The sequence below is a fragment of the Mesoplodon mirus genome (assembly GCF_964341445.2).
Source record: "Mesoplodon mirus genome assembly, chromosome: 3".
Lineage (NCBI taxonomy): Eukaryota > Metazoa > Chordata > Mammalia > Artiodactyla > Ziphiidae > Mesoplodon > Mesoplodon mirus.
In genome coordinates this window covers 42,190,791-42,217,207 of record NC_138978.1, presented here as the reverse complement: position 1 = coordinate 42,217,207, position 26,417 = coordinate 42,190,791, and the positions used below count along the sequence as shown (strand labels likewise).

The 26,417-nt window shown below is 55.4% G+C and overlaps 1 protein-coding gene across 3 annotated transcripts; it reads left to right on the top strand.

Moving 5' to 3' along the window:
* Positions 1-5,961: 5,961 nt before the first annotated feature.
* TAL1 (TAL bHLH transcription factor 1, erythroid differentiation factor) lies at positions 5,962-20,003 on the top strand. 3 transcript variants are annotated; one of them, XR_014293405.1, is made up of 5 exons: positions 5,962-7,424; positions 10,862-11,299; positions 12,616-12,710; positions 16,373-17,047; positions 17,333-20,003. XR_014293405.1 is itself a non-coding variant. In XM_082614046.1 (5 exons), exons 3-5 carry the CDS (start codon positions 10,863-10,865, stop codon positions 16,825-16,827), a joined length of 987 nt encoding a protein of 328 aa, XP_082470172.1. In that variant the 5' UTR covers positions 5,962-6,332; positions 6,801-7,424; position 10,862; the 3' UTR covers positions 16,828-20,003. The 3 variants fall into 3 exon arrangements, 2 of the variants coding, with proteins under 2 accessions (XP_082470172.1, XP_082470173.1); XM_082614046.1 differs by having other exon boundaries at positions 5,962-6,332; positions 6,801-7,424; positions 16,373-20,003; XM_082614047.1 differs by lacking the exons at positions 5,962-7,424; positions 10,862-11,299 and adding an exon at positions 11,434-11,760 and having other exon boundaries at positions 16,373-20,003.
* Positions 20,004-26,417: the final 6,414 nt, after the last annotated feature.

Here is a 26,417-nt window from a genome sequence, read left to right as displayed (position 1 = left end):
GATCAGAGTTTTTACTGTTAAAAATAATCCTAAGAACAGTATGATGTATAGACAATTATCATCTCCCTTCTACAGATGAGGAAAGTGAAACGCAGAGATTAAGTAACTTTCCTGGAAACATACAGCAGGCAAGTTGGGGAGCAGGGTGGGAACTCAGGGCTGCCTGACTATTGTACTCATTCTGCCTCCCTAGGTGTGCAATCTGACTCCACCACCTACCAGCTGGGTGTTCTCTGCAAGTTGCTCAACTTCTCTGTGCCACAACTGGCTACCTACAATAATGGAGGTAATGGTAGTCCCTAGTCACTGGGTTGTTGTGAGGATTAACTGAAATTAATATTTATGAGGTGTTTAGGACAGCACCTGGCACATAGTACCACCATATACGTGTACTGAAAACAAACCTGGCTGACCACAGCAGTGCACACACACTGCATCCCTCCAGGGGACAAGCTCTGGGGAGAAAGCTCAGAGATTGCCTAGGACGCAGAGACAGGGTAGGCAGAAACACTTGAAAAAAATTTAAAGCCTCGAATCTGGGGGAGAATCCGGCCTTTGGTGGGGGTAGGGGACAGGTCGGAGAGTGGCGACGACGCCCTCAGGCCCAAAGCCCCAAAGCCGGGCTAGGCTGTTCTCTCCAGGCTGCTGCCTCCAGGACCAGACTCCAGACGCACAAGTCTGGGTCCCCACGTCCCCTCCCCCTCGACATCCCCAGCCCAGGAGCTCCGGGTTTCCTGCCCCTCCGAGGCCCCTGCTTGGGGCGGGTGGAGGAGGGGTGGCATTTCCTGGCGGGGCCGTGGGCAGCGTCACTCGCTCCCGGACACTCGGACAGCGCGCTGATCGACAGGCACCAGACGCTATTTCGGGCGGCTCTCGGCTCAACGCGCAGTTTCCGTTTTTCCATCGACCGTCGGAAACGGGGAAAGGGGGGAGGGTGTAGACGTCACGAGCCCCCAACCCCAGGCAGGGAGTTGGGGGACAGGTCAGGATGGCTGCCAGACTGTCAGAATCTGGAGCTTCGAGAATAGAGGGGGATGGGGAACATCACCTCCCCTCGCGTCTCTCTCTCCCCGCTGGGCAGGGCTGACAAAAGCCTTGCCTGTCCAACAGCCTGTAGGTGCCTCGAAGGCACCTAAACTCAAGAAATGTAAAACCAAATGCAGAATCCCTCTCCGTTTCCCTTGGCTTCCAAGCCCCCATCACCTGGAATAACACTCCCATCTAGGCAAATACAGCCAGAAACCCAGAGGGTTCCTGGATTTCTCCTTCCCCCTCATCCCTCAAACCCAATTCTTATAAACCCGATTTTGTATCCTAAATACATGTCATCTGCATCTGCCTCTTGCCGTCTCTCCTGGCGACACCCTAGTCCACGCTCCAATCCCCCTTATTTGGACCACTGCATCAGCCTCAGAACTGGTATCCCCACCTCATTCCACCCCACATACCCCTTCTTCACCGTGCAGCCAAAGAGCTTTCTAGAAATGCAAAGCTGATCTTTTATAGGACGTTCCGCACCCCCTCTAACCTAATGAACAAAATGGTGCCGCCCCCCCCCCAAATTCTGTGAATTGTCCACAGCCTTGCTCCAGCCAGTACTAGACTCTTCTCTATGCCTTTCATGAACCTCAGGCCCTTTTGTTCCAGCCCTTGGCTTACCTGGAAGGTTCTCAATGCTCACTCCTCTACCTACCCTCAGAACACACTCTCCGATCTCAGTCCAGGCATCAGTTCTCAGAGAAGCATTCCCTGGATGGGCTCTCCTTTTTTGGAGGGGCTCAGAGATGTGAAATGACTGGCCCAGTGGTGCCACAGCCCAAGGATGGCAGCGCTGGGCTTTGAACTCAGAATTATATTTAGTGATGCAACCAAGCAAAGACAACAGGGACCAGAGGAGAGAGAGATGAAAACCAACCCCCGTTGCAGAGAGACTTCAAGAAGGATAGAGCAGAAAGACTGAGTCTTGAAGGATGGATGTGAGAGGAGAGGGTGCGGTAAGGCAGAGGCTGACACAAAATGGAGGGTGAGTTGACTTTGATAGCAGTGGGTGATGTGTGGCTAGAGCCGCGGGGAGAGAGTATGAGATGGGGCTGAGCAAACCACAGAGGTCGGTCCCCTGAGTCCCTGCTGAGCAGTTGGTGTGGCTGGGCCAGGGGAGGCCTTGTGGCAAGTCCAGGAATTAGACTCTTTTCCTCAAGACATGGGTAGCCCTTCTCCCATGGAATTCTGTACAAGTTACCTGTATCCACATGGCATCCTGACTTCCACCAGAGAGCATGAGAGGAACAGAGGGAACAGGCTGCACTGGATTAACTGTATCTTCGCGGAGAGTTTCCTGATGGCCAAGGAGGGGCCAGACTCAGACTGCAGCCACACTCTGGGCTCAGTCCTCGACTTTGACTCAGTCTGTGAATTCTCAGGCGCCAAAAGGAGCTCAAAACCAGAGGTGCTAGAAGGACAAAGCAGCCTGGCATGGTGGATAGAGTTGTGGACTGGGAACTGGATAATTGAGTTTGGGTCTTGGCTTTTCCTCTAGGTCACTGTAAGCTTTGGTCAAGTCACATCTCCTCATGACCTAATTTCCTTCTCTATAAGGATAGACCAGAACTCCTGTGTGCAAGTGCACATGATGTCATGCTGGGCTCCAGGCTGGTAAGTTTCCACAGATTATTGCCTTCACCACCTTTTAAAGATCATCTTAGGGCTTCCCTGGTGGCGCAGTGGTTGGGAGTCTGCCTGCGGATGCAGGGGACACGGGTTCGTGCCCCGGTCCGGGAGGGTCCCATATGCCACGGAGCGGCTGGGCCTGTGAGCCACGGCAGCTGGGCCTGCGTGTCCGGAGCCTGTGCTCCGCAACGGGAGAGGCCACAGCAGTGAGAGGCCCGCGTACAGGAAAAAAAAAAAAAAAAGAAAGAAAAAAAAAGATCATCTTATATAGTCCTCATAACAGCTCTCTGAGGTGAAACAGGTTTGGAACTAAGTGACTTATATTTATTTATTTATTTTTGGCTGCGTTGGGTCTTTGTTGCTGCACGGGGGCTTTCTCTAGTTGTGGCGAGCAGCACGGGCTTCTCCTTGCAGTGGCTTGTCTTGTTGTGGAGCATGGGCTCTAGGCACGTGGGCTTCAGTAGTCGTGGCTCGCCGGCTCTAGAGCACAGGCTCAGTAGTTGTGGTGCACGAGCTTAGTTGTTCCGTGGTATGTGGGATCTTCCCAGACCAGGGATCAAACCCGTGTCCTCTGCATTGGCAGGCGGATTCTTAACCACTGTGCCACCAGGGAAGTCCCTAAGTGACTTTGGGACTCCACCCTAAAAGAATGAGCCCAGATACCCTCCATGGGCTGAGCCCATTGCCTACCCCTCACTGAACCCAGATTTCTAGGACACAGTACAGATCTCAGCTCCTGCAGTGAGTTGAGCCCAGATCCATCCTCCAAGCCTAGGCTCTAGCTGGGCTCCAGAGGACTCTGGTGCCAGATTTCCCTCAAACCCAGGTTCTACCACTCACTAGATATGTGACACTGGGGAAGTTACTTTCTCTCTGCCTCAGTTTCCTCATCTGTAAACTGAATAATTGCACCAACCTCTTAGGACTGTTTATGAGAACGAAATGAGTTAATATTTGTACGGTGCTCAGAAGACTGCTTCAGTAGCGAGATTAAAATGTTAAATTATGAGGCGAGGGATGTTTCCCAGCTCTGGGCTCAGCCTGAAACTCAGGAGGATGGATATTTTAAACTCTTCGTTGACACCAGTTCTGCCTCCATAGACCTTTTGGGTGTGACCTCAGTCCCAACATTCAGGCAAGCAGGCTCCATTTTAGAACAGAAAAGAGCCAGGGTTGAAGGGGGTGAGAGTCTTGGGGAGCTGGGGAGCTTTCTGGGATAAGAGAAACTGCCCATCGAAATCCGGGTATCCAGGACACTGGTATGAATGAATGTCAGGGAAGGAAGGGTTGGATGTGATCATTTTGGTGGTGTGGTCTTGCTGGGGTGCGAGTCGTTGGAGAAATGTGTCTGGAAGGCCGAGGGACTGAGGTTGTGGGGAGCCCGGGTTCCCGAGAGGCCTCGGGATCAGTAATGAGGCTGGACCCGCCGGGTCCTAGACAGAGCGCCCGCCCAACTCTCTCCGTGGCGCGTTACGGAGACGGTCCCAGAGCCGCGCAACCAGTCCCCACTCCCTCCGGTGAAATTGCCAAATTAAAATGAATCATTTGGCCCGTAATGGCCGAGGCGCTTATCGGGGGCGAGCGGACCCGCGGCAGTGCCTTATCTCCGCGGCACACACGGCCCCCGCGCGCCTCGGCCCATGCTAACGAGGCCTAGAACGTGAGCGGGATTAGAGCGCGGCGGTGGAGGAGCCGGGCGCGCCGCGGCGCGGAAGGTGGGGACTGGAGGGGGGGGGCTGGGGGAGGGCTCGGCACTAAGGACCAGGCCTCAAAATGGCCACACGCGTACCCCCTTAGCGGCAAAACGTGAGCATTCTGGCCTTTTTCTAGGGTCAGGCAACCTGCAACCTCCCACGGAATCCCCCATCCAGTTCCTCCCTCTTTTGCCCGCTCGCAGAAGAGGTTTCGCTCCTTTTCCCTGGGTTTCTTTCGATGGGGGGCATTTTCCACCGACGCCCTTGAGCTCGCCGCCGCCGCCGCCGCCCCTCCCGCCTCGGAGACTCTCTTCCTTCCTTCCCCTTTTCCTTACGCAATATACAGAAATGCGCGAGGCGGTGGTTGGTTTTCATTTCTCCTTGGTGGTTGTGTGCATGCGGTGGGATTGTGAGAGTGAGTGTGTGAGCTGTGGGAAGTGTTGACTTCTTCTGAGTGTGGTGTTCTAGGAGATAGGTTGTGTGTCCAAGTGTGATGGTGTTTGCCCTCTTTAGGGTGTAGATTTGAGTTCTCCGAGGCCCTTCTGCGTTTTCATCGTTGTATATAATTATGCTCGTTTGCCTTCTCGACATGTGTGTTGGGTCGCTTGGCCTTTGCGATTGTGTTTGTATGGTCTCGTTGTTGTGTCGGGCGTGTGTGATCCTGACTACATTGGGTTGTGCGGCCCTGAGCGATTGCGTTTGATCGATTTCGTTGTGTCGTGCTGGACAATGTTTGGGCCTGACCGAGTCGGCTTGTGGGGCAGTGTTGGGTTGTGCTTACTTTGCTTCGCTTCTATGGGGCTGGACCGCGTGTGGCCCTGTCCGCACCGGGTTGTGTGCCTGTGTGCTGGTGTCCTTTGGAAGTGCGTTTGTAAATCGCTGGGGGGTGGAGGGGAGGGCGAGCGAGCGAGAGATGGATGCGCAAGTTGAGGAGGTGGCATGGGGGCGGGGAGAGGGATTTCACGTTTTATTCCAAATTATGATGTATTCGGAAGCCAGTGTTGGCTTGGATGAGCAGCCCGATCAGCGGCTGCTCTGTCCAGAGGCCACTCTGTGCCTCGGTGTTGGAGGGGTTGTTAGTGAGTGGGAGGCTCTTCCAGGCTGGAAGCTGAGCAGCGCTCGCGGAGGCCAGCGCCTTCAGGCCGGTAGCCGCCGGCTTCGGTTCCCGCCGCATTCAGGCTTCGTCCATTTCTGGTCAGTTTCGCGGTACGGCCGCCGGGGTTTGCGGGAGAGGCCCGAAAAAGACAATGGGCGCATTCTCCAGGCCTCGCGCCTCGGGTGGGGACCTTCGGGATCATCTCCAAGGAACATTTTTCTACCCCCTCCCCGGGTGAGCGACATTCCCGCGTGGGTCAGGTACCCGTCACATCGATGACCGGGACCGGACTTCATGGAGGGACGGGGTCAGTGCTGCCCTAGCTCCGAAAGAAAGGATTTTGTTTTGCCAGTTATTGTGGTTGCGAATGTCATCATCATCACCACCACCGCCACCACTACTACCACCACCACCGTCATCATCATCATCATCATATTTTAATTAAAATAATCGTCCAGGAGCGAAGCGGCTTGTCCTTTTTAGCTTCTTCGGGGCCATAACAAAGCAGCGCGGGTTTCCTCCCACCAGCGCTGTTTTTTAAATTGCTGGGTTTGTGGTAGGGAGAGAAAATGGAGAGAGGGACGAACACAGAGACTCCGTCCTAAAGCAAAAATTAAACCCGACCTCAGACACCGGGCATGACTGGATTCCTCCTTGTTCCCACACCTCCCCCCTCATTTGGATTAGAAGAGGAGAAAGAAAACCTCCCGCATTGGACTGAAACCGCAGGGAATAATTATTACTGTATTTCCACTAAAGCCGGGGCAAAAACGAGGTGGCCTTAGCAATTAATCCAAGACTTCGATGTGTGACCATCAACTGGACAATTTAGGCAAAACAAATTAAACAAACCTTCCGGAGGGAGGGGAAAAAAGGTGAACCAAATTTCACTACCGCTACCCCCTGGGAAGCAGTACTGGATTTATTTTTACCCTCCCTCCTTTCCTTGTTTATTGCTGAAAAGAATTACTAAAATTCTCCCCTTCTCGGATGATCTGAATACCGATAAATCGAAAATCTTGTGTAGGGATTGTTGAGGGAAAGGCGAGGGCCTTTCCTTTCTTTCTTTTTCCCTTTCTTTTCTTTTCCTTTCTTTCTTTTCCTCCTCTCCCTCTTCTTCTCCCCCCCCCCCTTAATCTGTAGGAAGAAAAAAAGGGACCGGGATACATCAGATATCCCCCCACCCACCCCTTTCTCTCGGATCTGCGCCGTTCAGACTGTATCCCTTCCCCTACGGGAAAGTAGCCTTTGGAATTGGGTTCTGGTTTCGCTTTGGGTTGGAGGTGGGCAGGTGAGAGTCATGGAGAGAATGGGGTCTTCAGAGGTTCTGTCCCACCGACCAGGGTCTGAAGATTGGATCCCCCTTTTCGGACACACATCCCCCTACCCACCCATGCCAGGCTGCGGACGACTCCGCGCTGTGGCCACAGCTCCGGCCTGACTTCGGTTCCCGAGCCAACGGCGTAGACGAGTCTGCTTAGAAAACAAACGGCCACACTGAACCAGACATCCCGGTTGGAGGGTCCGATAACGTTCCGGGCAGTCTGCGGCGGGGTTGTTGTTGTTGGACTAGATAGTTATTCCTGATTGGTCAGGTGTAGGGTTCTTTTTTACGGGGGTGCGGGGGAGGCTTCAAACACCTGCAGGTTGGGGGCGGAAAGCTGCTGGCGATTCCCGGGGCGGGTTGGCGAGGACATGAGGTAATTCCCAGCCATTGACCCCCATTTCTCTCTCTCCCTCCCTCTCGCCCTCCCTCTTTCTCTCCACCCCCATCTTTCCTGGAAACTCGCTTTGGGCGCGGCAGACCGCCCAGGACCACACCGCGGCCTAACTGCCGGTCTCTCAGTGAGAGAGGGGGAAAGCAAAGACCCCCTTCCACAACCTGGACCTCGGCTCCCGCCCCTCTCCCGCCGGAGGAGGAGTGGAGATCCTATTCAGAGGGGCCGCTCTCTCTAAATATGCCCCAGGTGAGTTTTTGGGGAATAGTCCTGGTGGAAACAGTCACCAGGAAGGCCTTGGGATCTGGCCTGAGGTGGGGAAAGCTTGGGACAGAGGACAGTCCAGTTTCAGACTGGGGAGGAGGAGGGGAAGACGAACCCAGAGCTGGGAATCCGGGATCTGACTCTGCCACTGACTGTGGCCTCTGTGCCACTGTGGCTTCCAGCAGGGCCCTTTCCTGGCCCTGGGTGAAAACAGCTAGTTGGACTTAGTCCCCCCTCACCCAAGGTCCCCCTCTGTCCTGGTTCTGTGGACGTTTCACAGGGCTCATAACTTTGGGACGGCTATATCCGGATAGCGCAGGCTGTGTGCGCCCGGGGCTCTGGCAGGAAGAAGGCCGCAGCCATCCTGGCTAACGCAGTCCCAACTCGGGTGGGCCCAGGCTGGGGCCTAAGGCCTAGGGTGGGGCTGCGTTCAAACACCCCTCCACTCCAGTAGCAGCGGGAAAGTGGTTCTGTTCATGGGCGATTTTGGTTTGCGTGCAGGCTTGGGGCTCCCCCAGTGGGTCATGCGGGTGTGGATGCAGTATCAGGGACCAGAGGCTGTGTTTAAGGCGGTGGCTCCAGCCGGGGCATGGCGGAGGCTGTTTTCACATAAGAAATTTTCCTTGCTGGGAATTGGGAGCTGCCGGAGACCAGGTGCCTGCCCCCCAGGAGCTTTCGGGTTCCCCTGTCATGTTCAGACACACATGGAAGTTATCTGGCTGGCTGGCTGGCAACAGGAGATGAGCCTGTGTAGGGGGCTTCGAGCTGGGTCTTGGTTGCACAAAGAGGAGTTGTAATGGTCCAATAGTTTAGTGCTGTTCGGTTCGAAATCTGAAATCTTCTCACCCCCTTCTTCATTTTCCCTAATAAAAACAAATAAACATCACTCAGGCTTTCCTTTTAATAATCTTAACCAAAGCCAAGTGATGGGGTTTAGTCACCGACCACTGAAAGTGCTTGTGAGCTCTCTGGCAGCTTCCTCGAGAGCCTGGCCCTCTGGCCTGGGTGATCCTGGTGGCAGATGAACTGGCAGGGTTTTCCTGAGGTCCTGGGAGGGGCGGGGAGAGGTTGACCACAGACCCCTGGGGACCAATCATAGGTTTGGTGGGGGGGCTCAGAGATATAGATATTTATAGGCGTCTGGAGAGGGCATTTGGGGCCAGAGTCAGCTCGTCTGAAATACGTGCTCCCCTTGCCCCTCTGGGATCTGCTCCTACTCAGAGTCTCGGAATTAATCAGAAGGTACAAATGTGTCATATGGAGAGCTTGAGCTCATTCTGGCAATTGCTGAGTGAACCGTTTGTCACTCGGTTAGGAGCTGGGACTTAAGCACGTGTCACTGGGCGCACAACGGTGCCTGGGGACAGTAAGGTAGGGAGCCAGCTCCTTGGGGCTTGTATGTTTTGCCAGAGGACGGTATATTTCTAATGCATTTCACTGTTGCAGGGGAGCCAGGAAGTCTCCAATGGTATACCTCTGGTGCATTTCTAGTGGCCGCAGTGTCTTGACGGTCGGTCCCATTCTGTGGATACAGACAGACCTATTGTTTCCACCAGGAACATAAACTCGTTTCCAGTGAAGTGTTGCGGACCTACTGCCTTTGCAGCCAGGGTACACCAGGTCTGGGGGAATTTTGTCGTTTTGGGGCGCTGCCCGTGGGGCTGGCAGAGCTAGGGCAGGAGCTTAATCTGAATGGTGATTCTCCATCAGCTGTGTGTCCGGTGGCAATTGAGCTGAGCTCCTGAGGAGGTTTCAGAAGGTCCAGTCTCTCTTCTGGGGTGGCAGGATGGTTCCCAGGTTGACTCCAGTCCAGAGTGGTGCAGTGGCAGAATGGCTGCCAGGAATGATCAGATGGACTCTGCTTGGTGCTGAGTTGGATTTTTGTGTATTTGTTTTCTGTTACAAAATACGCCAATTATATAATTCCAACAGCAGAAACCTTATTTTGAACATCTGATGAAGCCTGTTGAGTTGATTATATTTTTATTGTTTTATGAAAACTCACAAGCATTTCCCCACTCTGGACACAGAGTCTCATACTTTTTCTGTTTTCATTCTTGCGGGGTGGGGTGTGTGTGTGTGGCGGGTTTTGGAAGAACTGGAGGGAGAGGTAGTGGGGAGTGGAGCCTCTGCCTGCGGTCACCCAGAAGTATGGTTGAGGAGGAGAGGACTGTCCGTGGCTGGAGGGGGGCGGGCAGGATATATGAGAGGGTGTATATGGGAGGATAACAAAGACAGCGAGACTGGAGTTCTAGTCCTGCTCTGGGGCAAACAGGCGAGTGTGACCTTGGGCAAGGTAGTCTCCTAGCTGGCCCAGTCTCCCAGTCTATAATAACGTTTATTGAGCATTTGCACAGTGCTTTTAAATGCATATATGAGGTACTCCTCCCACTTCCCAGAAGACAACACCGAGGTAGGAGAGGGGGATGGGGGAGTGCTGGAGGAGTTCAGCAGCCATCATGACACCCCTTCGCCCCACACTCCTGGATGGGAGCCCAGACCCCTGGGGCTTCAGGAGCACCCTTTGAACGTTGGGGCTTCACACTGCCTCAGGCAGGCTTCCCTTCTAGACCCCACCTCACTTTTGAGTTCAGCTGAGCAGAAGGGGGGTATATATAGTGTATGGGGAGGTATGGCCAGGATCATCTTCCCTTCCTTATGTCCCATATCCAGTCCCGGGAGGAGTAAAAGTAAAGGGCCACTGGGGTTTCTGGCGGCTACACAGAATACAGGTGGATTTGCGGAGTGTAGACGGACGCCGCCCCCGCAGGGGTGAATATGTGTTGAAAGGGAAAGCTGGCTCCTCCGGATAATTCTCTGCCAGCTCTGATCCCTCTTGCACACACACACACACCCACCAGGTTTCTGGGTGTATGTGTGTGGCGGTAGGCTGGGGGCAGGTATTGCTGAAAGGCAAGGGAGGTTCGAAAAGCACCCCACCTCCGCGCGACAGGTTCCCCGCCAAAACCAAAAGGGGGGCGGGAAGAACACGGTCGGGGATTTGTTCCCTCCTCTTCCCTTGCGGCCTGAGCAGGAGCACGGGGTGATATTTCTTTCTCGCCTCTTTCTACATTTCCTTCCTCCTCCCCCCCACCTCTGTTTTTCTTTCGCTGGCTGTATTCCTTTTCTTCCAATGTCTTTGTCGTCCTTCTCCACCTCTGTCCTTTTGGCCCTCAGTCTCTGTCTCCCGGGCACCCTCCTCTCTTCTCCCAAACCAGAAGCCCCCTTTCCCTCCTGCCCCAGCACTGCGGGCGGGTGTGTGTCCACGTGGCGCTAAGTTTGTCCGCTTCTTCTCACGTTTCGGTGCGTGAGTTTCTCTCTGCCTTTTACCCCCTCCCGCGCCCCCCGCTCCGATCCCACCCCACGTGGATGGGCTGGGGGCGGTGGTCAGAGCGGATGTCCGCTTGTCTGTCTGCCCGCAGGATGACGGAGCGGCCGCCGAGCGAGGCGGCACGCAGTGACCCCCCGCTAGAGGGACGGGACGCGGCCGAGGCCCGCATGGCCCCCCCGCACCTGGTCCTGCTGAACGGCGTCGCCAAGGAGACGAGCCGCGCGGCCCCGGCGGAGCCCCCGGTCATCGAGCTGGGCGCGCGCGGCGGCGGCCCGGGGGGCGGCCCCGCCGGTGGGGGCGGCGCCGCGCGAGACTTAAAGGGCCGCGACGCGGCGGCTGCCGAAGCGCGCCATCGGGTACCCACCACCGAGCTGTGCAGACCTCCTGGGCCCGCGCCCGCCTCGGCCCCCGCAGAGCTGCCCGGCGACGGCCGCATGGTGCAGTTGAGTCCGCCCGCGCTGGCGGCCCCCGCCGCCCCCGGCCGCGCGCTGCTCTACAGCCTCAGCCAGCCGCTGGCTTCTCTCGGCAGGTCAGGGCCGGCGGGAGGGGCGGGTGGGCAGGAGGCATGGGCGCCGGGGCTCTCCTTCCGCACGTCGGGAGCTGGCTGCCCTCCTCCCGGCGGGGCAGTGCGGCTGAGCGTGCGAAGAGAGGGGGAGAGGGGGACGTTTTACACCCGGGGTCGGAAAAGTCTTGCCTGGAGCCCCCGTGCAAGTGAGGAACGAGCCCTCTGCTAGTGTGTGTGTGTATGTGTGCGCACGCGGGGGGCGGTGTGCAGGTGCCTTGTTAACGCGGCGTGCTGGGAGCTTGGAAGCCGAAGAGGGGGAGTACCGGCATGTGGCTGGCTGTGAGCAGAAGCGCGCGCGGGGCGCTGCCTGGTGGTGGTGGTGGTGGGGTGGACAGGAGGAGTCTGAGTGTGAGTACCAGGAAGGAGTGTGTCTGAATGCGCTCCGCTGTGAAATTCTTCTGGAAGCTGCAGCCCTCGGTGGACAGGTAAGAGATGTGCATCTGAGGGTGCTTGCAAGAGGACTCCCTCCTCTGAAACTCCCCGCCAGCGCCTGCCTGGGGGATGGATCCCTCCCTCCTCTCCCGAGCTCCTCTGCCCCTAGCTGCGATCTCTGGCCAGGACCTGTGCTCCCTTTGGTGTGAGGGTATCCATTTCCCTGCTGGGGCCACTGAGGTGGTGGAGAGCAGGAGGCACGGTTGGGGTGGGGACAGGAAGATGAGGCAGGGAGAGACAGTGGGGGGCAGTCGGTGAGTCTGTGGGACACTGGAGGAAGAAGCTACGGAGAGTCGAGTGGGTGATGGGGGGGCATGTCAGTGGGGCTGAGTCAGGGTTTCCTGTCTGTTGTCTGTCCTTGGGCCCCATGGGGCTGGAGTGAAGGTGGGGTGAAGTTGGGGGTAAGGGACAGGGTGCCCCCATGTGGTGCAGGAATTGCACACTGCCAGGTGTGAAGGCCGTGTCTGCCTGTGTGAGCACCTGTTTGGGAGCGGAGGTGTCTATGGATTGTGTGCTTGTATGTGGGGGGTGTATGTTCATTTTTGTGTTTGCTCCATGTGTTCACCATTCATTCTGTGTGTGTGTGTCTGAGTGTGTGTGTGTGTAGGGGTGTGTGGCCGCCCTCCCCTTGTTTGTCTCACCACAGAGAGGCTGGGGGTGTTGTGTGTGTGTGTGTGTGTGTGTGTGTGTTTCATGCTCCTTCTATCCCCAGTTCCGATGTGAAGGGACCAGGGTTGCCCTTGTTTTTTGGGGCGGGGGCTCAAGAACACGTGGGGAGGATCTGTATGGAGCCCCTCTCTCCCCTCCACCCACATGTGATCTTGTGATCTGCCTGCTCCCTCCCACAGTGGGTTCTTTGCGGAGCCAGATGCCTTCCCTATGTTTGCCACCAACAACCGAGTGAAGAGGAGACCCTCCCCTTATGAGATGGAGATTACTGATGGTGAGTCTACCCCCGCCCCACTTGTGTACTCACTCCCTCAAGCTGTTAGAACCCTGAAGGAGGGATCATCGGGGACTACTCCCTAGGTGTCTCACATAGATGGGCAGCTCTCTTGGAGCCAAGAGGAGCTGTCGAAGCCCTCGCCCTATTGACCTGGGACTAGGGGAGGTCATGGGTGGGGCTGGGGGTTGCCACACTCACAGTCCTGGGAAGAGAGTGCGGACACACTGTGGCGCTTAGCCCAAACCTCCACGGTGAATTGTAGTCCCCACTCTAGCTCCATTCCTACAGTTGGTAAGGATCCCCCGGGAGGGCAGAAACACACAGCGTTTCTAAGCACCGACCTCCAGGGATTCTCTGTATCTCCTCCCAAGTCCTCTTTGGAGTCTGAAGTCTTCTCCCTGCCTGGAATTGCACCTTTAAGGGTCTTGTCCCAGGTCCCTGCAAAGTGGGGCCCTCTTGTCCCCTTTTCCACACTCTGAGCTGAGACTCGGAGTTCCCTTCCTGACATCATAGATTCTACCCTGCTTCCTCCCTCCCCGCCGCCCCAAAGGCCTCAGCATTTTTAATGTGAACTACCTGAGTAGTCTTTGGCCCTGAACTTGGGGGAAGGAGTTGGATGAGTGGGAAATTTGGAGGACCCCCTCCCTCTTCCCAAGGTTGACTAGATGTAGTAGATGGGGCCCAGCACCAGGGGGCAGGAGAGCAGGCTCTTCAGAGCCGAGGGACTTCCTGGAGCTCCTGGTGCACGCCGGAGGCCTTGGAGCCAGACTGGGATTTCTGCAAGTTGCTGGTGGGAGGGATGTATATTGAGCTGGGGCTTCTGGAGGGGATCCCTCTGTGGTGTTCTGGAGAGGAGGCAAGCTAGCATCTGGACAAGGAACAGATCTCAAAAGACCCAGCCAGCCTGGGGCACAGGGGTGTAGGGCCGGGAGGGAAGGGTGTTGGAGTGTCAGTGCTGCTAGGTTAGAGACAGGAGGTGGGTGTACCAAACAGGAAGTAGGCAAGACCAGCCCTGAAGTTCCCCAGGGAAGAGGCATTTTCTACAAAGGTCAGAGACGACAGAAATCAGGCACAGAAGAAGGGGCAAGGGGTGAGGGTTTGGGGGGAGTGCAGGAGTGTAGAGAGGCGATTACCCATAAATGATGCCAATATTTACCAAGCACCTACTCTATGCCCTGCCAACATGAGACAGAGGACATGGAGGGAGGTACAGACTCAGGAAAGAGGAAGGTGTGGAGAGGTGGGTGGTTCTCTGGAAAGGACCAGAGAGGAATAGACAGAAATGGAGGTGAAGGGAAGGGTGGAGGGGTGCTAGATATGCCCACAGGATTTTGAAATCAGAGATTTAACCAAAAAGAGTCCATAAAAGTGGAGCTAACACAAGGTCTAAAGCCAGGACTCGATGTGCATTCCTGTTGCTGAACTTCTCTGGGCCTCGGTTTTCTCACTTGTAACGTAGGGAGAATAATAGCTTCCTCACAGGTTGTTGAAGGAACGCAATGGGGTAAAATGCTTTTAGGGCCCGGCTTGGGGTAGGCACGGCTTCTGGAGCCTGTGTAGCTCTAGCTGTGACAGCAGCCATAATGCCTCTCTCCCCACCTAGGAGCTCCCTCAGGATCAGCCAGCTTCAGCCACAGAGCGGTGGTCCTCCTGATGGCACAGCTGAGGGACTCCCCTCTGTCTGTCCTGGAGGCCGGAGAACAGCAAGTTATTTCCTCTGAGGCACCCAGGGTAGGACTGCCCAGCAGGTGTGCTGTATTTTTCCCAGCCTGGGTCTGGCCTTTGGCAAAGAGTCAGCTGGGCTGGGGCCTGCTGGGGTTTGGAAAGATAGCTTCTGAAGCACTGTGGGCAGAGGATGAGTGATTCTCCCTGGGGGAAACATGGGGTGTGTGTGTGTGTGTGTGTGTGTGTAAGACAGAGATGATTAAGAGGGAAGTGTCGGCACGGATGAGCTGGGTTGCAGAGGCGAGGTTTGCCTCCGTCCTGGCCGCCGTCTCCCTAGCTGTGAAATGAGCAATGGGTCTTAGGTGATGCCTTCTCTCCTACCCAGCTTTCCACGTTCTGAGATCCGGTTCCAGGGTCATCAGAAGAGGGCAAGCAACCATCCCAGTACTGGCAGTTCCTTCAGTGCTCAGAGTTTCCTGAGGACTGCCAGGAGCTGGCTCTGTGCCTCAGGGTTGCGGAAGGAAGCGGCCGCCTCAGCCCAGGAGCCTGGGAGCACTAACGGGGTGCTCCTCGGCCTTTCCTGGCTTTGGGAATCCCAGGTCACGCTTGGACATTTAGTGCAGTGCTTTGTATACCGTAGATGCTCGATACATGCACGCTGGTGTCTGCCCCTGCTCTGCAAGTCTTAGTACATGAGCGCTAGTGAATACTGTTCTAGTCTGTGATCAGTGCAGTGTAGACACGGGGAGACGGAGGCAGACCTCAGACACCTGCCCAGAGCCTCAGGCCATGCCTGTGCATGGCTGTCTCTCCACTCCTCTCCTGGGGGAGACAGCCCGCAGTGTAGGTCATTTCCCCACCACTCTCTGCTCTCTCCTCCATTCCGTACCTGCCAGCATGATCAGTTAGTCAGCAGATATTTATTAAGCTCCTACCTACTCTGTGCTTCCATCACCCTTAGAATAAAATCCCTGCATCTTACCGCAGGGCCCTATGGGATCTGGACCAAGCCTACTCTGATCTTACCCACACTAATCTATCCGGGCTGGCTTCAGCCATTTTCCAGCTCAGGGCATGTACACATGCCCTTCCAACTTCCCTTCCTGTGTCTGGCTGGCTCTTCTTCGGCCTTAAGTTCTTCCCTTATAGATGTCACCTCCTCCGAAAGGCTGTCCCCAACCACCTCAGGTAAACATGGCAGGTCCTTTCCATCTTTCGTTTACATTCAGCTTCCTGTTTGTTTGTTATTTGTTTGCTGATTGTTCATCATCTGTCATCCCCATTAACATGTAAGCTCCACGAGGGCAGGGACTCTGTGCACCTTTATTCCTTAATGCCTAATTGTCAGTAAATAACTGATGAATGGATAATAATAGCTAACATTTATTGAAAGTTTCATCAGAGCCAGGTATTATCTTAAGTACCTTAACTGTATTAGTTGTTAGATTCACAAGACAATCTTACGACTTGAGTTACTAGTATTATCTCCATTTTACAGGTGATGATGCTAAGGCACAGAGAGTTCATGTAATTTGCCCAGAGTTACTGTCTAGGGAGTAACAGTCAGGAATTGAACCCAGACAGTCTGGCTCCGGAGTTTAATCTTTCTAACTAGTGCCATATGGCCTCTTAGCACAAGTGAATGAATGAATGAATGAATAATATATGGTTCCTGTCCTCAAATGTCTCACAGCTCAGAGAGGGGGACAAACATGGAAACATACAGTGATGATCAAGAGTGATGGAGATCACAGAATTATAGGGCCATGGTGGTTGGTTAGATCTGTCTGGAGGGGTTGAGGGAAGTTCTCAGAGAGGAGGAAACAGATTAACAGGGTTTGGAAGGGCAAGTAAAGAGTTTTCTGAGTAAAAGGAAAGAGGGCATTCTAGGTTTCCCAAGTTTCCAGGTGGATGGCTTCTCCACTTCCCCACAGGAGAAGATGCCCTGGGGGATCCCCGACCCACTGTCCTAACCCTTGTCCTCCTACCTCCAGGTCCCCACACCAAAGTCGTGCGGCGCATCTTCACCAACAGCCGGGAGCGATGGCGGCAGCAGAATGTGAACGGGGCCTTCGCTGAGCTCCGCAAGCTGATCCCCACGCATCCCCCAGACAAGAAGCTCAGCAAGAATGAGATCCTCCGCCTGGCCATGAAGTACATCAACTTCCTGGCCAAGCTGCTCAATGACCAGGAGGAGGAGGGCAGCCAGCGGGCCAAACCTGGCAAGGACCCTGCGGTGGGGGCTGGTGGAGGGGGTGGTGGTGGAGGGGGCGCTGCACCTCCAGATGACCTCCTGCAGGACGTGCTGTCCCCGAACTCCAGCTGTGGCAGCTCCCTGGACGGGGCAGCCAGCCCGGACAGCTACACGGAAGAGCCGGCACCCAAGCACACGGCCCGCAGCCTCCATCCTGCCATGCTGCCCGCCGCGGATGGAGCCGGCCCTCGGTGATGGGTCTGGGGCCACCCAGGACCAGCCAGGAGGGTGCCCTCAGGCCACGGGCACCATGGGCTTTAGGGCAGGTGGGATGAGGATTGGGCAGCTCTGAAGCAGGGCATGGACTTTTGATGAGCTTTCCTTGATGTCTGAACTGTGGGAAGTCCCAGCTGCCTCTGGGGCTGGCTTTCCTGTTTCCTGCCTCAGTAGGAGAACAGAAAAATGGAGCAAAGTGGTAGGTACTTTTTATGAAGATGGCACGGTCTTCCCCCTTTTCCAAATCCCTAAGACTTCTCAAGTAAGAGGCTGGAGTGGCATTGCTTTTGGCCTGGCACATAGGAGCCCTGTCTTGGCTGAGACAGCTCTCTCCTGAGGCGTCCGGCAGCCTCTGCCTTGCCTTTAGCCCCTCCCAAGCTCTCTGGGGTGGCTTTTGTGGCCACACTATCCAAATATACAGGTACCCAATAGCTGCCCATTTCTTGAGCCCCATCTTCACCCAGGCCCCTGTTGGTCCATCCAGCTTGCCAGTGCTGCAGAGTGTCACAAGCCTCGAGGTGCCTTCTTCAGGGCCTGGTTGAAGAAGACAGCCAGTGGACAGCCTGCTCTCGACTAGCTGGGCCAGAGGGTCAGAAACCCAGAAGCCCTTACTTCTTGCCCTGGGGATCGAAGCTCTGCTTTCTCCCCACTGAGACTTGCCTTCCTCATCCTTGTGGCTGTGGGGACTGAGCCTGCGGCTGTGAGCGTGCCCTGTGAGCTTTGTTCGAAGGCAGACAAAGGAGAAATGATGAGAGTGAAATTGAGCAAGAGCTATTTGGGGCACGTGGGCTTCACATCGTGGTGGTGTCTCAGAGCTACCTGCCTGCGTCCTCAGCGACACGTCGCTGTTCGTGCAGGGAGCAGATGCCAGTGTGCTGATCGGTGTGTGTTGGTGCTGAGAGTAGACATGCGGCCCCATCTCGTGTTCTCCTAGCTCCTCAGAGGGGCCTCCCTGCTGCAGGATGTCTGTTTGCTGATGGTCTGGTCTGTGTCCTGAAACTGAATCGACAACAAACTCTGTCCTATGAATTCCTGGCATTTGGGATTTTGCTTGACTTCAGGTATTTGTGGGATCTCTAGGTCTTGATGTGACCCAGGATCTAGCCCCACTTCTAGGGCCCGGGGAGCCCAGTGAGAGACCAAGCCCTGGCAGAGACCCGAACACATTGACATTCACTTAGCAGAACCTTCGGCATCCCTGAGTGCACAAATTTTGGTCATCAAGGGTGTGTATGGGAGGCTGGCGTGATGCGGTAGGAGTGCTCCCCACCCAAAGTTGTACATGATGTTTTTGTAAATCAAATCCTTATCTTCACCTTTTAAGGAAATACTGCCACAAGTCCCTTGGTAAAGTGGAGAATCCTTTTGTGGAGTGGACTTCAGCCCCCTCCTTGATCTCCCGTGTCAATCCAGATGGTGGGACATGGTTTTCTTAAGGCGAGGCCTGCCTGTGACCCACACCCCAAGCCCCTGGAACAAACTGCACACAAGTCCTACATACCTGTCATTGTGCCCTCAAGTCACCCCAGCTGGCTCTGACCGGGCTCTGCCTCTGAGGTCAGAGGGAAAACAGTGCTCTGACTTTGCCCTGTCCATAGCAATGTGGAAGAACCATCGCTGTGGCTGTCGGGAAAGGCCCTCACACCTTATGGGCTCCAGCCTGCTGGCTCGCCTTCACCATGGCAGAACCTTGGGGACAGCCACATGCCCGTGGGGAATGATCCCTACTCTCCTCCCCTTCCTTTTAAGTTGTGAGAGGTCCAGTTCGTGGGGGTGGGAGCAACATGGTTAACCCTTGTAGCACTCGCTTGGTCCCATTTCAGCGCCTCCCCCAGTCATATTTTGATGAACATTAGGATTCATTCCTTTCTGATACTTGGAAGCTCCTGTGAAAAATCCCATCTGTCTAAAGATGGAGCACCTGTTCTAGGTCCTAAGACTGTGTTTGCTTCCGGTGGGTTAATTCGAGCTGGGAGTGAAAAGTGGCCACGGTGAGCATAGGTGGATGGGTTTTAGGAGATGGATCACACATTCTATGAGGAACTCCAGCTTCTGGCTTCCTCTTCTCTCAGACTTGCAGTGTGACCTGGAAAAGTTCTCTCTCTGATGGTCAATTTCTCGTAAATACCCTGGCTTGGCCTGTCTCCTAGGGCTGTGGTGTGGACTGAATGGAATCATGAAAGTAGAAGCATTTTGAGACCCTACGGAACTCTGTCCCCCTCACTATCGTTCCTGCAGTGGGGTTTCCCACCCTGAGTCCGGGACCTAGGCAGTGGGCCAGTCTGCCTGTCTGCATAGCATTTGGGTAATTTAGGTTCTAAACCACTTTATCCTGAGTTATCTAGGTTATCCTTATCTCTCCAGATTGACCTCATTTCAGTCTCATTCCAAAGCAAGGCACAGGAGGGAGGCTAGAAAAGAGAGATGGGAACAGAGGCAGAATATGTAAAAAGTACTGCAGCTACCCGAGACAGGCCTGGGTAGGGGTGGGCAAAGCTTCGTGTCTTTGTTAAGAACTAGAAAAGATCCATAATTTTCACTTTCATTTCCAGCACCTCCCCCCACCATACTCTTCTCCTTCCTCTGCCTCCTCTTCACCCATGAACATTCTCCATCCAAGAATACTATCTGTACAAAAAGGAAAAAATGTAAAAAAACATGAGGAGGACAAAGATGATTGTTAATGACTGGAGGGAATCACGTCTTTTAAGACAAATTCGTATTCTTTTATTTGTAGTGGCAAACGACAAGATGGTACAACCTTTATCCTTTTCCGAAAGCAAAACAAAGGGCACAGCATCGGTAGTCAGCCGACAACTGTCTCGGCCTTTGGGGGTGGTCGTGTCGTACTTGTGATGTCAATGGTACGTGGCCCCCGCCGAAGGCTTGCCCCCCAGCCCATGTACATAGTGCATCGTTCCTGCGGGCGGGCCCAGCACTTTCCGTCAATGTTGTACTGTACGTGATGCATTGCGTTGGTCTCTGCATTTTTCTGCAGAAGAGGAGTAACCGCTCCAGGTACCTTGACCTTTGTACAGCCCAGAGGCCAACACTGTGGGCGTGTGACTCTTTAGCGACAAAACCCATGTGGTGGTGATGTGTGTATATATATAAGGATATATTGGGAAGATTTCTAAATAAAAGTTTTACAAAGGGGCCTAGACTCTGTGCTTGCATGTTGCACCCCTAGGACTGAGAGTTGGGACATTAAAGGAAAGGCGTGGCACGAACCTGTCTCCCCTGAAATGGGTTCTCCCGGGGTGGGCTCCCACCTTCTACCCTGAGGCTCCCCCCTTAGGGTTTCCGTTTTTTTTCCTCTGCCAGGCCTCACGGAGGGGGGCCTCTTCTCAGTGCTGTGCACGCACACTTCGGGCATGGGGCCTCAGCCCGGAGAGTCTTCTCTGCCTGTCGGGTTCAGCTCCGTGGCAGGGGCAGTGGCTTTTATCATAGGTTCAGGACAGATTAAGTTCTCACCAGAGGATGGCCCCAGGCTCCCCAGTGACTCAGTGGAGGCTGCTCTTGAGGATTGGGGGTGCGGGTCTTACGTGGGGCTCAGTGACAGAGGCTGAGGCTTCGGGAGCAGTGAGTGGAGGCTCAGGCAGAGAGCCACCATTCAGAGGCAGGGACTCTGGATGCCGGTGAGGCCTCTGCATGCAGACCGTTGGATCTTCGGGAACCTCAGTAGGTCAGGTAGGCACTTCCAACGAAGTACCAATCCTTCTTTCTTTCTTTCATTTAGCAAATATTTACTGAGCCCCTGTTGGGCCAGGTATTGTTCTAGGTACTAGGATCTAGCAGTGGAGAAAACCAAGATCCCTGTTTTTGTGTCACTTGAATTCTAGGAGGGAGACAGTAACCCACAGACACACACAGCCATATGAATATGTTGATTGTATAGTAGGTTAGAAGGTGGTTAGTATTAAGGGAAGAAGATGTGCCAAGTGGGGAGCTCAAGGGGCCCACAGATAACTTTGGCTCTTTTGGGGTGAGCCTTGCTCATCCTGCCAGGCTCCGATCTTGGCCGCCCCTGTTCCGGGGGTGCTTCCAACCGTTGCTAGGAGGGCAAAGGCACAACAGGGCATGGGGATACTGCTCTGGCCTGTAGGGAAGCTCCTTGGCTTTTGAAAGATGCCAAATGTGCCTCTCGACAGCCCAGGGCAAGGAGGTCCCTGGGCAGAGAGATGGTGAAGCTCAGTCATGGGATGGGGACACCAGTGGGAATGGGTTGCAGGTCTTGGCGCTGGTGGTGAGAGCAGCGTGGTGAAGGGACATGAGAGAGAGACAGGGCGGGGCAGTCAGAGGAGTAGGAGAGCTACTGGCAGAGTGTGAGTGTGATGTGTCAGAGGCTGAGGCCAAAGGGTGTTGGGGGAAGTGGTTAGCCAAGCCCAAGGCAGCCGAGAGGGCAAGCAAGAAAAGGTCTGAGAGTGCTGACTGGATCTGGCAACGTGGAAGCCGCTGGTGGCATTGGTGAGAACAGCAGCAAGGGAGGGGTGGAGGCAACAGTCTGACTGTCGTGGACACAGAATCGGAAGGGAGGAGCACCTATTTCCAGGAGGACCTTTCTCAGGAGAGAGAGAGGCAGTCCATGTCCAGAGAGCTCAGGAAGAGCCCGTCAGCTCTGTGACCACCAGGCAGAGACTACGAGGCCATCAACTGCCCAGGCTGGCTGGTGCCCCATCTCCAGATGGGGAGACTGAGGCCAGAGAGGAGAGGAATCTTCCCAGGGCCACACATCCCATGGACAGTGGCAGGCAGGGCAGGGCCGGGCCTCCTGTCCCCCACCCCCACAGGCTGTGCCTGTGAGGGGGAGGGGCGGCCACAGGGCCTCGCCCAAATGGTCTCTCCGGCCTCATTTCTCACCACCCCGCCCTTCGTTCTCTCTGCTCTTGTTTCACGAGCCTTTCTGCTCTTGCTACAATTATTTTTATCTGTCCAGTTTTTGCACTTTTGGTTTCTATCCATCCTCTGTTCCCACCCTCCTTCCATCTAGGTAAGTTGTCTTCAGCATCAGGAGACTGTCCTGACTCACTGGGGTCAGCTGCCTCTTTTGTGTCCCCACAGGCCTTCCTTCACTCTCTGTCTGCTTGTCCACTTATCTGCTTTCCCACTAAAACACGAGCTCCTTGAAGGTGAGGCCGTGCCTGATTTGTCTGTTCACCTCCAGCGTCCTGTGTCAGACCCGGTATGGGGCCCTTTCAACATTTGTTGAATGAAGAGGTTCCCCTGCATGGAATCTCTCAGCTCGGTGTTGAGGCCAGTGTGGAATGAAAGGGTAGAGGGGTGGATGGGTGGGAGGCTGGGTCATTACTGCAAAGATGCCCTCCGCCTAAAACCATGGGCCTGGGCTGGTCAGGGGCAGACGGACAGCTCTGCCCCTTTGGGCTGGCAGAGGACCTTGGGCTGCTTTGGTTGGTGGATAGGAAGGTGGGGTATGTATTTTCTTGGGTTGGGCCCCCCTAGCCTGGTTCTCGTACTGGATCCGAGTTGGGGTGAGGTGGGGATAACGAAGATCAGGAAGCTGATGATCTGGTCCGCTCATAGCAGCCTTACCTCCCCATGCTGCCCACTCCCCTTTCTCCAGCTTGCAAAACAACTAAGTGTTCCCCAGCAACCAGCTCTCCCCTCTCCGGCTGTGTGACCAGACTGCTGGGGACGGGCCATGGTGCTGGGCACAGTGTCCAGCAGTAGAGGCTTAGCCATCATGACTGTAAGGACAGGAGTCAGTCAAGATCACCCAGGCACCCTCTCTATCGTCCAGAGGAGGAAATGAGGCCCAGAGAGGGTATGGGCTTCACCAAGATTACACAGGATTTGAATTCAGGTCTGATCCAGAGCCAGTGCTCAGGGCCCCTCAGGAGAGGAAGAAGAAATAGCCAATAGGTAGGTAGTGCTCTTAGAGCGGGTGGGCCTGTGCTAGGCTGGGGGCAGATAGCAGCTCGGTTTGTCCAGCAATCTGCCCAGGACCATGAGCAATCAGTGTGGGCGCTGGAGAGCTTGCCGATAGCTACAGACAGGCTCGGCTTGAGGACAGGCTCGCAGGCAGTGAGGACAGTTGATGTGGTGTCAGCTCAGGGAGGGAGAGGCAGGACAGGAATGGGATTGAGCAGGAAAGGCAGCAGGGCCACAGAAAGAGCCTGGCCTTCGGGGTTAAGTTCCAGGGCTGCCGCTTCTTGTGCCTGCCGTGTGACTTTGGGTAAATCACTTAATCTCTCTTAGTCTCAGTTTCCTCATCTGTTAAATGAAGTTATTAACACGTATCTTACAAGACTCTCATGGGACTTCAATAATATATGTAAGTGCTTGTGTCTTGTAGAAAGAACCATTACTCTCGCTGGAAATGGGTTTGGGATAGGGCTGTATTTGGAATGGCAGAAGAGAGAAAGAGGGCAGAGGGGAAGTGGGAACATTAATCATTCACAGCAGCAGGAATTCCTCTGCACCTGCCCCATGCTGGGCAATGCTGGGGAGCCAGCAAGGGATCTTCCTTGTCCCTGTCCTCAGGGGGCTTGCAGGATGGGTGGAAGTGAGATGTAGGGGAAGAGATCCAGAGTATGACAACCCTGGAGGCAAGTGCTGTGAGAGAGAAAACCAGTGGGTGTGGGAGACCTGGCTCTGGCAGTGGAGGCCCAGAGTAAATGTTTGCTGAATTGAAGGAGCCTGGGAGGAGGCTGGGGAAGGCTTCCTAGAGACGGTGTCATTTCCATTCTTCTAGGTGCCTTTGCAGGTTCCCGCAGCCTGTCCCGAGCCCCAGCATCTTCTCTCAATGGCAGATGCAAGCTGCTCCAGGGATGCTGGTCCTCCGTCCTGGAGGCCCTACTCCTGTCCAGGCCACCTGGGGCAGGGCTGGGCTGCTGGAGCTATCCACGCCCACCAGGACATTCCCTCTGGCTCCTCCTTTCTCTCCCCACTCGCTTGGTCCGAGCCCTGCCTCCCTCCCCAGCTCCTGGCCTTCTCTGTCCACACAATAACAGGATGTGATCCGTTCGAAGAGAGGAAGTGGGGAGGACGGGCAGTGCTGATAGCGTGGTTCTGACTCTCTGCTCTCCGTGCCTCCCCTCCCCTCCCCTTTGGACCAGCCCCTGAGGCCACCTCCTGTCCAAGGCCCTGCCTGCCTGGGCCTCTCTCCGTGTTGGGAGGGATGAGTTTGGGGTCTTCAGGCTTGACTCAGGCCTGTGTAAGCCCACGGAGAGATACACACTGGCCCTCTGCATGGCCTGCCTCCTGGCTCTGGCTTTGCTGGCCTGGAGACAACTGTCTGAGACGCTGAGACTCAGGGAGACTGGCCTGACAAGCTCGGAACTCCAGGGTGTTTTCTGGAGTTGCCAGAGCCTGTGGGTGGGCAGGTGGTTCCCTCAGCATCCACAGGAGCAGGGCTTCACCCACCGCCTGTTTCCACGTGGGCCTGATCCAAGGCAGCAGGGCAATAGGATCAACCAAGAGGTCCTCATCAAGCACCGACTCTGCTCTGCCTTGTACAGAGTGTGGGATAGGCTGCCATATGGGGAAACTGAGGCTCCGAGAGGCAAAGGGAATGTCTAAACTCAGCATGAACTAGGAACTAAGCTGGAGCTAGAACCCAGCTGTCCTGACCCCCAACCTGGAGCTGTCCCACCCCCTTAGGCCTGTGCGGTCCAACAGAACTGAGCATGTTCCATCTGCCCTGTCCAGTATGGAAGCCGCTCAATCAGAGCGTGCAGCTCTCCGGCACTTGAAAGGTGGCTAGTGCAACTGCATAACTGAATTTTTACTTTTGTTTAATTAGAATTAACCTTAATGTAGACCTGTTAAACTGCCATCCCCTCAGGGAAGAGCCGGTTTTGGTAGAGCGAGGCCAAGGGTCCCCTGGCCCCAGACCTGGGGAGCTTGGGAAGAAGATGTTGGTCGCCAAGGTTAGCCTCACCTGTGCTCAGTGTCTGCAGTTTATACCGAAGGGATGTGCTTTCAGCTCTGCCATCTCACTGACTCCTCCCAAGAACCCGGTGTGAGGGGACAGTCACTCCCATTTCCCAGATGAGGAAACTCCGAGGTCAGAGAGGTTAAGCGATTTGGCCAAGGTCGAGTGGCTGAGAGAGAAGCCCAGCTGGGATTCTGACCCGGGCTGTTTGGGGAACCCGTTCCCTCACCCCAATGCAGATGAGCCCCTGGATACTGCCGGGATTACTGAGAGGGACACCACCCAGTCCCTGGCTGTTAGTGTAAGCCTACTCAGAGGAGCAATCAGAGGAGGGCCGCCCCCCCATACATTGTTGGGGGGAGGTTTTGTTATATGTTATTTTGTGAGTCCCTGTTACGGGGGAGACACAATCCCTCCTGACTCAGTCTCAGTTCTGCAGATGGTGATCTGAAGATAACACCCTCTCCCTCAATTGGCCCCCACCCCCTTCTTATCCCATAACTGCCACCACCCCCTGCCCCCTGCAAGACCCTTGCGTTTCTGAGACCCAGTGGAGCTACGGGACCAGGGTAGAAAACCCTTTCCCACCCCATGCCTGGTGACAGCCCAGCCAGCTGAGACCCGGGAGCCTAGGGTCCTCAGCCCTCCCCAGCTCACCCCCAGCAGCCTGGGACCTGTGATGCTCCCGGGTCCCAGGCTCTGCGGGATCTCGGCGGGGGGAGGGGGGCGGGGGCCAGGCCTTCTGCCCTCTGGCCGTTCCCACACCGGCAGCCCCAGTGCCTTCTCTCAGCGCTCCGCCCCTTCTCCATCAGTCCCCCGCGAGCTGCCGTCTTCAATGGGCTATCAGGCTTCCCCATCACTCTCACGCCCCCTCCCCACTACCCCTGAATAGGTGGGATCCAGACAGACACTGGCACTCCCAGCCCCAAGCCCCCAGGCAATCTCTCCCAGGACCTCCTGGGACCTCACAGCTATGATGCCTGCTACCTGCCTTCCATGCTCAAGACTCTAGGTCCTGAGGCTGCAATTCTGTTGTTGAGCAATGACACATTCTAGAACAGCGGTCCAAACAAGGGGCGACATGCTGTGATTCGACTCCGTGAGTCTAATGACAGGTAGAAGTTGATGTCTCTACGATCCTCAGGTTCCATCGCCCTAGGAGTTGTCATTCAGGGATCACACGCTTACTGGACTCCCTTTGGCTTTTTGGCGGCCGCAGCAGGTTCCGTGGGGCAATGCAAGGAGAGGCTTATGGGGTGGGCAGAGCCGGGTGGGGATTGCCTGGCTTGGTTATTTTTTGAGGAGGGGGGCCAGGGTTGGCCACAGGCCCCTTCAGGGTTCACATCTGCTCGGTTGGGGCTCGGCCAAAGCTGGGCTGCCGGTCCAGTCGCCCAGCTGCGGCTAAGCGGGGAGGCTGGCTGGCAGGCTTTCTGTCTGATGCTAATGAAGGCAGTGGCAGGCGAGGAGGGGGAGGCACCGCTTTTGTCTTGCACTTGTCCATGCTGGGGTCCTCAGAGAAAGACTAGGGACCCTCCTCACACCCAAGTGGCCGTGATTAGCCTGCCATCACTCACTTTGATGGCTCCCCGTGCTCTGGGGGTGTGGACAGGGTTTCGGGGAGGGAAGGGGGAGCAACTATGGTCCTGTGCCCCACCCCCCAGCTGTGTTTTCCGGG